The sequence below is a fragment of the Wyeomyia smithii genome, chromosome 2, assembly GCF_029784165.1.
Source record: "Wyeomyia smithii strain HCP4-BCI-WySm-NY-G18 chromosome 2, ASM2978416v1, whole genome shotgun sequence".
NCBI classification, from domain to species: Eukaryota; Metazoa; Arthropoda; class Insecta; order Diptera; family Culicidae; genus Wyeomyia; species Wyeomyia smithii.
The window spans coordinates 192319710-192333747 of NC_073695.1; the positions used below are offsets into that span (position 1 = coordinate 192319710).

The following is a 14038-nucleotide window of genomic DNA, read 5'->3' on the forward strand; positions in this document are numbered from 1 at the left end:
ATAGGTGGAAGATTATAGATCTCCACTGTTAATCAATGAAGCAAAATCATCATGTTATGTGGTTCACTTTCCGTAATTATTATAAGAGAAAAAAAAATTCCTTGTGCATTGTTTGACTAGCTTTCACTACTCAGCGAGGCAGTGTATAGTAGATCACAAATATTTTGTGACCTAGCGTTAAATAGACCATTTTACGAACTGACAGGTGTCACGGATCCTGCTGGCATTGATGTTGCTTTTACTTGCTTTGTCAGCGGTTTCGAGCTTTCTGTCAAAATTTCATTCATGAATTGAATACAAAAACGTCTCGTAAAATGGTCTATTGTAGTGATGAACTTTATCTTCGCCTACATATTGGTTATGAAAAGTCGCAATACATTATGCTGCGGAAATATGAATATCAAATTGAATAATCGAAAACAAAATGTTATTCATGGGTAAAGATTTTGATTATGTTCTTCTGCTCGGGGTGGCCTGCGAGAGCAAGTATTTGTTGGCTAATTTGTCCACTTTTTTCTTCCTTGTCGTCCGGAACTACGAACCGTGATTTGGCAATGTAAAACTCCAGACCCGGTATCTGCTTTGCGTTCGCTTTGATGTAGATTTTGCCAACCATGACAACATATATTGTTGTCGTTAACCACTTATAGTCGTCCGCTAATTCGATTTGAAACTTCACAATAAGTCAGAATACGTTTGCCTGCATGCTAATTAAATCCTTGAATATGATCTACACCTATTTGCTGCTACAATTTCCTTTTTACTAAACTCAAATTCTTCAGAATTCAGTCAATCTCGCTTAATCCCGTTTTATAATCACAACCAACTAGCTTTGTTTACAGTTCTAATAGGTACCGTGGTGTGGTGAATAATAGTCTTCACTATTCAATATTTTAATACAGCGGTACGCTAGAAGCGAACGCTAGATTATTAATGCACTTCTAGCCACCTTGCAATCACAAGGTCAGGATGGCCGAGCGGTCTAAGGCGCCAGATTTAAGCTCTGGTTCCCGTAAGGGAGCGTGGGTTCGAACCCCACTTCTGACACATCCTACTTTTTTGTTGTGGTTAGCTGAATGGTATCTTCTAATAAGAATACAAGCATGAAGTAGTGGAACGAAAGCAAGTTAATTTTTTATTTTTCTACCTTTTCTTATGGGAAGGAAAATCATATTGGTATGGAATATTTCATTTCATCAATGATTTTGCTTTCGTTTTGCATCCAAGTTTCATGAAAGGAAATCCGGAGTGATTCGCGTTTATGGCGCAACTAACAAAATGTAAACAAATCGTTTTATTATACCATTGGTTTCGAAAAGACTCACACAATTCATGGCAAGAATCCTTTCTTTTGTATAAATCGATAAAATTATTTAAATCAAGTTTTTAGTAAAGGGCGATATCAATAAAGGGGTAAATATCAATTTGATAATAAAATAATATTTGAACGAATGTAAGAACTTCATCCTTACAAGTACAATAAACATGCTCCTCACAATCAATCGTTTAAATTTTTATCATTTTGTACCGTTCTCAAGCTCAGAAAATTTTTAAAGTTAGCTTTGCAATGAAAATATCAATAAACCCAGTAGACATTAAAAGGAAATCGTTTTCAGGGAAGTAAAAAGATGGAACACAGAGTCCGTTAACCGTGACAGTTGCAAATACAGAGCTGGTAGCGACTGAGTGACTCGAAAACAGGAACTTTAAGAGACCAAATAGCTGAAAAAAGAGACCAAGACCAAACCAAAAAGAGACCATAGAGAAAATTTATAAAGAAGAAATTCAGACTAAGAAGAGAAAAAAAAAGTATAGGCTTGTAAATTTCAGGATATGAAATGATTGAACTAAAGAAGGCAACATAAACGTATAATAGGGTGGCCACTCAAAATCAATTTTCGTTTTCTTACTTTTACTCGGTTTTCCCGAAAATATTTTAGATTTTTTTTTTCTTTTTATATCCAAATCGTTTGCAATTTTCGCCTTCTCATGATCTTATTTTCATAAATTCATAAAACAACCCGACACTGAATAATTAATAATTCGAGTAATACCCGACTTTTCTAAAAAACCGTGATAAACCACGCAAATTCCGATATTCGCGTTGAAAAAAGCGTAAAAGCAAACGAAATCATGACAGTGTTTCAAGAATTCGATAAATATGAGGAGGATTTTGTACCCTCTTAGAATTCAATGAAACTCTCCGTTGCACAACAGATACTCCATTCAACATCGACTGATAATTTAAATGAGAAATGGAAAAAGAGACTTTTAGGTGAAAAAGGGACCATTTTAATAGAAAAAAGAGACTTCAGAGACCTTCCGTTGAAAAAAGTAACTTTTCAGAGACTAGCTTTAAAATAGAGACCAAGTCTCTAAAAAGAGACCTGCTACCAGCCCTTTCAAATATTTCTGAAATAGAAAATTAGTTTCTAAGCTACCAGGAACTTGCTAAAGTTACTGAGTATCTTTTTATTGTACCTACTAGCAACTGAAATAAACTTTCCCTATACTAAACGTTATGTAGACTGACGAGAAGTAGCGATTGCAATGGGATTGAAATTTGCCCTTTTTTCGAAGAAATTCACAAAGATCAATCATCTCAATTGTCCCGATTTTTGAGTTCATTTGTCATGTTTTCAAATACAATCACATGAAAACTAAAAATACATTATATAGCATTTTGCCATAATTAAGAACAACTATTGTTAATAATTGATAATGAAAAATGACTAGATCATCTTTCAAAGCAAATACGCGATTATTCTGCATTAGTCCTGGAAATCCTGGAGTCCTGGATAGTCTGTGTCAATTTGACTACTCACTTTCAGTAATATGTATTGCGCTCTTTTATTCCAACAGTGCGTCAGTTGTTTTTTGTTTTTTTTTTTTAATCAATAAATAGTTTGAATCTATAATCACAGAACTTACCACAAGCATCATTTTGCACAAAGGCGAGTAAACCACTTAGTGTATTGCAAATAATTATTCTGAAAGATCCAATTTGAAATAACTCTGCAATGTTATCTAATAGTTTTCTGAAATTGTAACTCAAAAATGGCAAAACTATTCTTCCTCGTTTGAAGCAAAAAAAAATGTAGATAAAGTTTATCGAAAGTGCCGGATTACTCTCTCAGTTTTTATTATGTTGATAACACTTTTTTTTATAGTTTTGTCCTTTAGAAAAGACACTACTGTGGAAGGTCCAAAAATAATGAATTTTCATGATTTTTTTCGGATGTTTAGAGTAAAGGGAAGAATTCGGGTACTTTGGCTATTGATAAGGATATATTTGAAGATTTATTTGAAATGTCGTGGATGCTAATATAGTGAGCATTATACTGTTGGCAGCTTGGAACGTGAATTCCAAAAATTGGCGGCCATTTTAGTAAATTTCTTTTTAAGAAAAATAGCTATTTAAAAATCCTAAAACATAGTAAAATTCAGATATCGAAAACTGACTATGTAACAAGTTAGATAATCCATTTTTATATGCAAATTATGGCCGCAAAAAGGGGAGGATCATGGGAAGGCAAATTGTTATCGTATCTTAGAGAATCGTCTATACTCTTGATATTACACTAAACAGATTTAAATAAGTTAATGTAACATCGAGCGACGATGCGATGTGATTGTTCTTACGTTGGCACAAGAAAATTAATGTAGTAACATCGAGATAATCCTATCAGACACCTACTAATCGATTCCTGAGACTTTGTGACGTAGAACTACGTTTTACTGTAGCATACCACACAGGGGTGCAAACTGAAAAACTGGGACGGAATTTGTCCCTTTTTAAATGCTTTTGGTCGGTTGGTTTTCAAACGATTTTTCTCATTCTTGCAGCAATCGATTGGAAAATTATACACGCATTTGCCCAAATGCAGAAATATGTTGATTGCACTATTGAAAATTGTCAAGCCTTGTTGAAATAAAAATAACGCCCTCTGATTGGTCGCTTGCTTGATGTGTGTGTATGATATGGTATCATGTGTGCATGTGTGTATGATATGGTATGATGTGTGTATGGTATAATGATATGGTAAGATGTGTGTGTGTCTATGATATGGTATGATTAGTGTGTGTGTGCTGTGTATGGTTTTTAACTCGGCACGATCTGCTAACTGCTGAATCCGGTTCACGAAATTCACAACCCTTCATTAGTTGACATTATAACTCATTACCCAAGTAAAAATATTGGTTTTATCAAAGTTTTATAGCGCTCAATACAGCCAAAAAAGCGCTATAAAACTTTGATAAAAACAGTTGTGTTACTAGGGTAATGAAACACTCAATGCATTTGTTAATAGTGTACTTAGTTCTACGTCATTTATGCGGTCGTGTCTTGGATACAACCTCCTCTACTTTTTTACTCAATATAAGACAAAATTTGACTACCACTTTTAGATATTAGCGTATTACCATTAATGCTCATTCATACTCGATATTATTTCGCCTTGTGAAATATACCAAAACCATGCCAAAAACCGTTTTCGTAGAATCATCGTTTAGAGCTCAGTTTTTGTCAGATTTAAGATCTGTTTTTTTAAAGATGGGTAAGAAAATGTGGACAAACTCTTAGAATTTCAATATTTGGCTTTAAAACAAAATGGCGTCGGAAAAACATCGAAAATTTCCGATTTCTCAAAATTTCAAAATGGCGCTACTGTTGCCCCTTAAGGTGAAATGTGTTCAATCTCGGAGGAATTTGCTTTCCTGTCAAAATACTTGAAAAAATCATACGTAGAAGCCAAGGCAAAACAAAAAGTAAATTTTTGTTGCACGGGGTAATCGTTATTTTTCTGGTCGATGAAAACGCCATCGAGGGGCACGTCTGTTTGTCTGTGGTTATACTGTACTAAATGAAATAAATTGTCCAGTAATTTGTTACTAACTATATCCTGGATCGCAAAATATATATGCGGTACAATACTGAAATGAAAAACAAAATGGTGCATTTAATAAGGCGGAACAATATTTGAAAAAGGGTTGGGGGAAAAAATAATGTGTTTGTATCAAATATAATGCACACACTCCTCCTTCAGAGTCCAGGAAGTTATCCGCTAGGCTTTTTCTGACCGCAGCAATCATTTGCTGAGCTATTTTACTGCTTTCGTATTTCTTGACTTCTGCTATTCGAAATTATTTTCTCGGTGTTTGGTCCAATTCCATAATCTTCAAAACAGGAATATATCCATCATAAAACGAACTAACTGCTATGTACATATGAATCAATGGGATGCTGTCTTTCACCACTCGGTAGAACTGCTGATTTCTTCTTCGATTTATCTCATTTTATGTGTGTATGGGAGTAGATATGTGCGTGTGTTGGTAGGGGGGGGGGGGGCTTAGTGTAGACAAATCAAAAGACTATAATCAATTTCTTACAATTTACTACCTTTGTGCTTTTTGCTTTCTGGGTATATGTATGTGTATGTACATGCATACATGAGTTTAGCTATGGCGGCGTAAATATATATGTATATGTGATTCCACTAAAAGTTACTTATAACATATATTTGATCAGAAAATGCGCGTACCATGTTTTAACACAGCGGTTTTCAACCGGGGGGAATTCCCCCCCAGGGGGGAATTTAACCGTTGCAGGGGGGGAATTGCGGGTGGAAAAATTTCACATGTAATGCGTTTTTGTGATTGACGGTTGAGCGGCATTTTTTCAGTGTCCAATGAATTACCAAGTACTTGGCTTCTGCTTTCCGTTGAATTTAGAAACAATTGTTCCTAAACTGCACGATCAGGATTGGTAAGGTTTCAAGTTCTCAAATGTTTTCATCATTGTAAATAACGTTCTTATTTGTAGGAAATAACTATGGCTTCTAAAAAAAGTAAGTACGAATTTACGTACCCTCAGTTCGGATTCTCCTCCATTATTGTCGATGGAGAAGAAAAACCACGATGTTAAATTTGCCTGAAAATTCTTTCCAATGACTCAATGAAACCATATAAGTTAAAGCAGCATTTCAAGACGCACCCAGGGTATTCTGATAAAGAAATAGATTTCTTTGAAGGCATTGCGCGGTGTGTTAGAACAATGAAGATGGATAAAACGAGAAGTATTTTCAATAAACTTGAAACCTGTTAAAAATAAAAGTTTAAAAAGCCTTATATTTTTCAATTACTACAGCTTTTCTTTCATGGCGCCGATAGGGGGGAAAAGCTTGTGTAAATTATCAAAAGGGGGTGCATGAACTGAAAAAAGGTTGAAAACCACTGTTTTAACAGATCAACATAAACCGTCTCCATCAATACTCCTTAGGTGACCCCATACTTTTTTCTGTAACTTTGGAACGCGATCAGATATCAAAAAATCCTTTTGGTACAACATTTCTGAGTGTATAAGCATCCCAAAAACGCAAAAAAATTATTTTTTCCACTTTCCAAAGTAGGATCCCCTCTTTAACGGTTTTTTCAGTAACTTTATAAGTAGAGACAGTGATAATTCGCGGCAAAAAAGTTGAAAATTCGCGGGTGGTAAAATAGAAAATATTAAGAATTCGCGGTAATTTAGCGGCAACCTTTTCCTTAGAAAACGCAAAATGAAGTGCTTTTTTGGGTAAAAACAATGAAAAAAACTGTTTTAGTCAATTTAATATACGGTAATTTAACCGTACGATTCATGATTTCTTTGCAGAACGGACTACTCTCAAATTGTCTTCAATCATATTTTGGTGTCGGCAGGCATGTATTATTCATGTTATTCTGACTCACGTTGCATTCCGCAGCTACCGAGTTTCTGAGAATCTATAGATGTTTATTTGCCAACCGGTAAACCTCAAAAAAACCGTCCGCGTTTCGAATACTTACCAAAATTATAATATCAATCCCACAGTTGCGTATTGAACTAAGTAGGTACATCTCCCAAATTCGATTTTGCACACTCTGGAACTCTATTATGCAGGTCTCCAATCGCCAAAATCTTTTCCCGTAGAAAATCTAGTAACCGAACCGTCCGAAAACAATTCAACCCAGGCTGGCAAAATCTCGTTGTAAGAGAGCAGTAGTACTATTCCATCTTATTGGTTGCGTAGGAAAAGGCCTCCCGTTTTCATCGAGGTTCCCAATAATCTTGAGATTTATCCGTGTTGCTGGTTTTCGCGGCATTTTGCGGATTTTTGGTAATTTCGCGGCCGATGTTGGATTTCGCGGAATTCGCGGCTTCCGCGTAATCGCGATTTACCACTGTCCCTATTTATAAGTTAATTGTCTCATACTCGGTTCATAAGCGTGTATCCTACGCTTATATAGAGTGTTTGAAAATGGGGAAAATAGACTATTTTTCCCATTTTCATACACTCTACATACAAGCGAAGGATATACTCTTATAAAAAGTTAAAAAAATGATTGTGATACAAGTTAAACTCAAGTTATGTAGTACGCCAGATTTATAAACGCCAACTTCGAAACCATTTACAGAGCACGGATGCTATTTGATTCACATCTCATTGTTGTGATAACATTTTTTTTAATATTTAACTATAAACTACAAAGAATGATTTATTCTTGATTTTGATATAAGAGAAATTCTATGAACCTTCATACAAATAGTCCTATATGGTGGCTATCCCCTGGTGATGAGTGGCGAATAACCTGTTAGTTAAAACCTCAATAAAATAAATAGCTTCTAATTTGAGGTAAATTCATTCGTGGAATTAATAAATAGTTAAAGTAAGTTGAAAGATAAACTCTTTCACGGAATGCAACAATTAAGAATCGTCCGTTGTCGATATTATTGAGCCATTGTCATAATTGATGTCCGAACTTAGGGTCAGATATGAAATGAAAATTTTACCAAACAAATTCTAAACAAACTGATTGTTGAAAAGCTAACCAAAAATCAATTCAGTCCAACTGGAGAAAAGTTCTGCTCTACCGGCGTGAAACAATTACTGACAGCACTCCCAATTAATCTATTTTTATCTGCGTTATTAATTACATGCACAACCGTTGGACTGATTCATCAGTGAACGCATTCTGTTGCCGCATGCAAGCGTGTTTGGTTGAAATATTTCATTCTCATATTTTGCTCTCATTCTCTCACTCGCCGTTCGTTCCGTGTACTGTAGCGAACCTATACATTAGAGAAATGACAAGACACTCACCGTTAAGGCAACTGTCAACATCAAAACGGATAACGGCAAAGCAAAATTATACAGATCGCCCGTTTTGATGTTGACAGCTGCCTTAACGGTGAGTGTCTCGGCGTCTCTCTAGTGTATAGGCTGACTAAGTCAGCCTATACACCAGAGAGACGCCGAGACACTCACCGTTAAGGCAGCTGTCAACATCAAAACGGGCGATCTGTATAATTTTGCTTTGCCGTTATCCGTTTTGATGTTGACAGTTGCCTTAACGGTGAGTGTCTTGTCATTTCTCTAATGTATAGGTTCGCTAGGCTGACTAGTGTACTGAGTGCGCGTTCATTAGTCTACTTCTCTCTTTATTTCGCTTTCGCGAGATTCCGCCAATCGCTGGTTAACGAGAAGGCGTGCTTGCCACGTTTTGTCTATAGCTGTACAGCAATGAAACCATGTGCCGTCACAACGGTCCTGTGGCGCAATGGATAACGCGTCTGACTACGGATCAGAAGATTCCAGGTTCGACTCCTGGCAGGATCGACGGTTGATATTTATTTTTGTTTTTCTTCATAAGCACTTAGTTGGGAATGCGTGCCGGCGGCAGGATATTTTTTAATATTCGATTACATTGGTGAATCATTTATTAATCGAAAGATAGTTGAAATATCAACAGTTGGCTATTCGGCTGTTAACAAGACAAAAATTGTTTTAATATGTTTAAGTTTTCAATCTCTTTTTACCTTGGTATGGGCGAACTATAAATAATTTATGAATTTGTTATGAGGTATTATTAAAATTTAAGACATATAAAACGGTAAAGTGTTGACATTCGCTATATCAGTTTCCCCAGTGAACCGATAGGCATGTTAATTGTAAATATTTTTATATCTCTCTTGTCGTTAAACTGAATCTGAAACTACATGAGAAATAGAAACACATACCAAACCTAATATTTTGGTTGCTGAGCTCACCTCGTAACATCTCATCTTTCCGTATCTAATTTAAAACTAACTAAACTGAAATTAATTGGAACATAGAAGTTGGCATTTGAAGCTTCGCAAAAAGCTAGCCCCTACAGCAGCAAACAATAGTTTACCATAATTATGACCGCATCCGGTAAGCAGTTTTACTCTCCGCTGGTAGTTGTTGGTACGCTTCATTCAATTTCAAACTGAAGCACTCTGTTTAACGACAGTTCACTTCCCGGGTGCAAACTCAAAATTAATGCGCGATTCATGCTCGGAATGGTAGATCCCGGTGTAGCCCTGCCGAAAGGGATTACACTTTTTTGATGGGATCAGAACGATGGGTTGCAAGTGCAAATCTAATCGAGTCTCTGGCAATAATCGTAAAAATCCAACTCAATTGCATCAGGTCATGAATAAAAAGGGGCATTGGAATCCGCTTATGCTGCTGAAAAACCTCCGAATTTAGCTGCTCAACTGATTTTCTATCCTCTCTTTTGATCCATTTCAGCAAAACTACTTGATGGAGTTTGGATACTTGCCGAAATCGAACATCGAAACGGGGAATCTCCGCACGATGGACCAGCTGAAGGAGGCTGTCAGACAGTTGCAGGTGAGTTGCCTGTTTTTATCAGTGTTTTGGGAACTCGAACGTTATTTCAACCCCCTTTCCAGTCCTTTGCCAATTTGAATCCGACGGGTGAAATCAACCAGGAGACTTTGGCACTGATGCGACGGCCCCGCTGTGGAGCTCCAGATCTGCCAAGCTCTCGGGACTTTCTTCCGTCCAACACCTTGAATGGAGTGTTCGAGTTTCAGCGGCACAGGCGGCAACGACGCTTCGTGATCCAGGGCCAGAAGTGGGAGCATCCCATCGTAACTTGGAGGTAAGTGCCATCCATTCAGGGGAAGGTGTTGCGTTTTTATTCCGCTACGGATCTGTCATCACCGGCATATCGACGAAGGCAGACTCACTTCCGCAGGCAATTATGTGCGAGGCGCAGAGCAACGTGGAGCGAGTAATGGTTTCAGTAGCTCTCGACGCTGCGAAGAAGATTCGATTTGAACTGCGATATCCAATTTATTGTCTAATTTAATTAAAAAGCAATAAACAATCAATTAGGCGGAATGCAGTTTTCTGCTCTGGATGGCAATTTCGCAGCTGTCTTTCAATGTGATTGACAAATTTCCGCACCAGACCGAGAGACTTCGTTCGACACAAAATAGTCTTAATTATGGAGGAAAATCAACTTACAGCTACAATTAGAACAAACTTCTATCTAATATAGATATCTGAGCTGTCGTTTGTCGGGGAATAATTGATCTCTCCCTTCGCCATCCATTGTCGTTCCGCGCTTCGATGCCGGACGTATCTCAATTTCTCTTAAAAGCATCCTGAAAATGTAATAAAGCTACAATTAAGTTCGAATTCCCATCGCTGCTTTCCTACTCAGGAGAAAAGTATCATCTATCGGAAGGAAGTGACTGCCGTTGTCGCCGGCCACACCGGCCCATCGTCGCAGCAGCAGTGGGGTCAACGAAATCGTTTTACCAACATCGGAACCTTGGCGATAATGAAGAAACACTCTGCCAATGTCGATGATAGATTTGCCTCGGTCGGTTCTAGGCTATTTTTCTGTGCCTTCTGTATACACTTCGCCATTCGATGATGGTACGGAATTGATCAAAATCGCATTCCCCAGCTTCCCCGGGGCGAAAAGTGCCTACACAAAGAGAGAAAGTATCAGATTTTCCTCCACTGGACCGAGGACGGGAATCAACGAACGTGGTGGATGGTGGACGTGAGGGGATGTTCTGGTTCCAGCTGACAGTAGCCGTAGCAGCAGCACTTCATCAATTAAGATAGAATAACACAGCTCCGATCCGGCTATTGTATGTTCCAGCGACGGAGGCAGGCAGGTCTGTCAGGCAGAGGACAATGGTGGAAAAATTACAATGTTCCTTTCTGATGATCATGTGTGTCATGTTACATTCGGAAGGAAAAAAAGCTCAAATTGTAGAATACCATATGAGGTATAAAATTGTTTGCTGAAGTACGAAAAGTTTTCTTTAAGTACAGCATTGAATGATAGACAAACAACAACAATGATAATGGCGTGCAAAATAAAATGAGAAAAAGTTTATAGCCTATCATTACTTATTGGCATCATTTTGAAATTTGGGATGGCTACATACGATTTTTTGAAATTTGCGATTATAAATCATATACCTTACAATAAGCGTATTTTCGGAATCAGATAACGTTCGGAGACCAAATATCGATATTTGATACCACTTTTTAACATTGGTATTTGTAGATCCGAGACTATTTCTAGAAACTGAAAATCGGTGAACTATTTCTCCTAATTTTCAAACTCTTCACTTCATAAGAAATTGGAAATTTTACTGTAAATATATCCACAAATAATTATGATATATTACTTTTTCAGAATGACAATTTTTGTTGTAGTTATGCTGCTAAAATGAACTTCTGTTTTGTTTAGAAAGTGAAAGTCCAAATTTTACGAAGTAGAGCATCCCTGAAACCGTAAGAAAAAGCAATTTGGCCAAAATGGTTAACAAATTAGTAGCTCCACCTCAGTTGCTGCTGTCATTAGCTAAAGTAACAAATTAGAATATAGCTTGAAAACTTTGATCGCATCATGAATTGGGTAATATCTGCAGAATTGATGTTTCCGGGTCCTCCATTGTGACGAAAAAAGCTCCTTAAATTGATTTTCTGCTTATTAACACTTCCGTGTGTCTGACACCGGAAATCACCGTATGCTTTCTGGTAGAGTTTTCTCTATCACTAGCGTTATAGGCAAACCACTTGTAGCGACAATTTCGAATCTTTTTTTTTTCTTCTTCATCTTACGAGTTAACCGGAAGCGGAAACCGGTTGGTTTCGATTGCTAGAAAGGGGATATCCCGTTTTTCATTGACGTCACGTTTTCTGGTCACGTTGCTACCTTGTATGTGAGTTGCCTTTAGCAGTTGTCTTCGCATGTTCTGGCAATCGAGGCGGCAGGATTGGTCCGGACGGATACTCGACAGTTTGGATCGGTTTTGTTCATTGTACTTTTTGGGACAGTGGCTGGAGATGTGTGCATAACGTCCTGTTGCGGATGGATGCTGAGGACGATTTGCATGTCACTGGACACTCATGATACTTTGTTTCGAGAACTTTTACCTATTTCACTCACGTGGTTGCACTGCTGTCGCAATAAGTAGTAGTGCATAATATTCTTCGAGCCCTGTTGTAGGAATGTGATGAACAAAAAAGTGATAAACTCTAAGTGCCAACTTCAATATCGGTCGCCTGATTTATGCCAAACTATCTGTTTGTACATTAATCCGCCGGTGAAATGGTGCAAATTAAGTTAAATGAGCCGATACTGTTGCGTATATTTTCCTACCCATCAGTATTAGACCGAGGAAAAAGTGCTTCATCAAATGATACTTTTATGCAAATTTGCCGTTCATGGACGAGTTCGAATTGAATCCCCTCCGCCTTGGACGCACAATCCACACAATAAAAAAACTCTGGCCACTGGATAAAGTGAAAAATATGCGCCACTGTAGTCACAGAGATTTTTTTTTCTATATGAAGAGATGGAGAAGCCAGATGGTGCAGTACTTCATTGTGCATAATATGTTAACGACAACGACGACGCCGTTTTGCCTCGCTTTGATGATAATAACGATAATGATGATGAACCATATTCGAGCTCTGCCCATCCGGAATTATCCTGTAGTTGGCGGCTATTCTTTACTTTCGAAGCAGAGAAAAAAGAAGCATCAACAAATCACCACCAAGAGGTCGACAACTAGAGATAGGGAACCACTGTGAGATAGGTCTTCGATGTGTATTAGGGTGATATATCATAAGTGGAATATCAAAATCACAGTAACTAAACAACTAAGTATGCCCAGAACATTTTACTCGCAAAAATAGTCGAAAAAATACTAATCATGATAAATTCAATCATCTTAATTTTTCCACAGAACCAGTAGTTAACACTTATTTTGAAAAGGTGAAAAGTAATTGTAAAAACTTTAAGATGAAGTCATATTTCTATAGAAGAAAACAATTGTTGAATCAGGGAAAGCTGATGATGAATCTGAACACAGTTATAAAAATGAAGAAAAAGAAGAGGAAGATGATGATTGCTCTGATTTGTAATTAGTTTGTATTACCTATGTATTTTTTTTAAATTTTAGTAAAAAAATATATTTTAGTAAAATTTGGTTTATTTGAAAGGTCGTTCAAAAACTACGTAATCTTTTTCATTTAAGAGGACGCCCAGCGGCGTTGCTTGTGGTTGAAGATCATGTAATACTATTTAATAAAAAATTAAAGAGAAAAGTGTCAAAAAATCAATAAAAATTGGATTACGTGCTTCATAGACGGCCCCAAATGAAAAATGGATACCAGATTCGTTTTCAGCACCCCAAAATTATGTAAATACCATGTTTCTGTCGAATTTATCGAAACTTGTTTTGCTTGGCCAGCCTTTGTGTGAAGTCACTCCATTGTGGGGTGTCTGCTGTATTCTGCACTTCTATTATAAGCATTACCGCTATTGAAAATTGGCATGATTTTTATTATTTTATCCGTGCTTATGTGTGATGTGATTTTACACTTCGCTATCTGCTTTACTATACCGAGCCACGTTCCTCCTGCCAAATATTGCCAACTATAATTCCCTGGAGAAGTTTTGTCGTGCGTCCTTCTGGCCAGTTTTGTTGATAAGAGGGACTCATTCTGACGTGGGACTACGTCTTTGTTTTCTATACTGAAATGCATTTTGTAAAATTGGAAATGACACTGGCAAATGTTGCGTCAGATTTCAAACGATAATAACAGCATAAACACATGATGGATAACAATAACCAATATGTTGTTGGATAGATAAAATGTTGAACAATTTTATAATACGCCAGTTATTATTATTATTTCATTGCTAAGCGGAA

At 37.1% G+C, this 14038-nt stretch overlaps 1 protein-coding gene and 2 non-coding genes across 3 annotated transcripts in view; all 3 read left to right on the plus strand.

Annotated features, from left to right (window-relative positions):
- LOC129725526 (matrix metalloproteinase-2) overlaps window positions 1–14038 on the plus strand; it is a 712775-nt gene that overhangs the window by 146915 nt on the left and 551822 nt on the right. Inside the window, exons 2-3 of the mRNA XM_055681485.1 lie at window positions 9573–9674; window positions 9737–9948. Coding sequence (XP_055537460.1) covers window positions 9573–9674; window positions 9737–9948 — 314 coding nt within the window. The remainder of the gene's footprint in view (window positions 1–9572; window positions 9675–9736; window positions 9949–14038) is intronic.
- On the plus strand, window positions 964–1047 carry Trnal-uaa (transfer RNA leucine (anticodon UAA)). The gene has a single exon. It is a non-coding gene; the product is annotated as a tRNA-Leu (tRNA).
- Trnar-acg (transfer RNA arginine (anticodon ACG)) lies at window positions 8564–8636 on the plus strand. The gene has a single exon. It is a non-coding gene; the product is annotated as a tRNA-Arg (tRNA).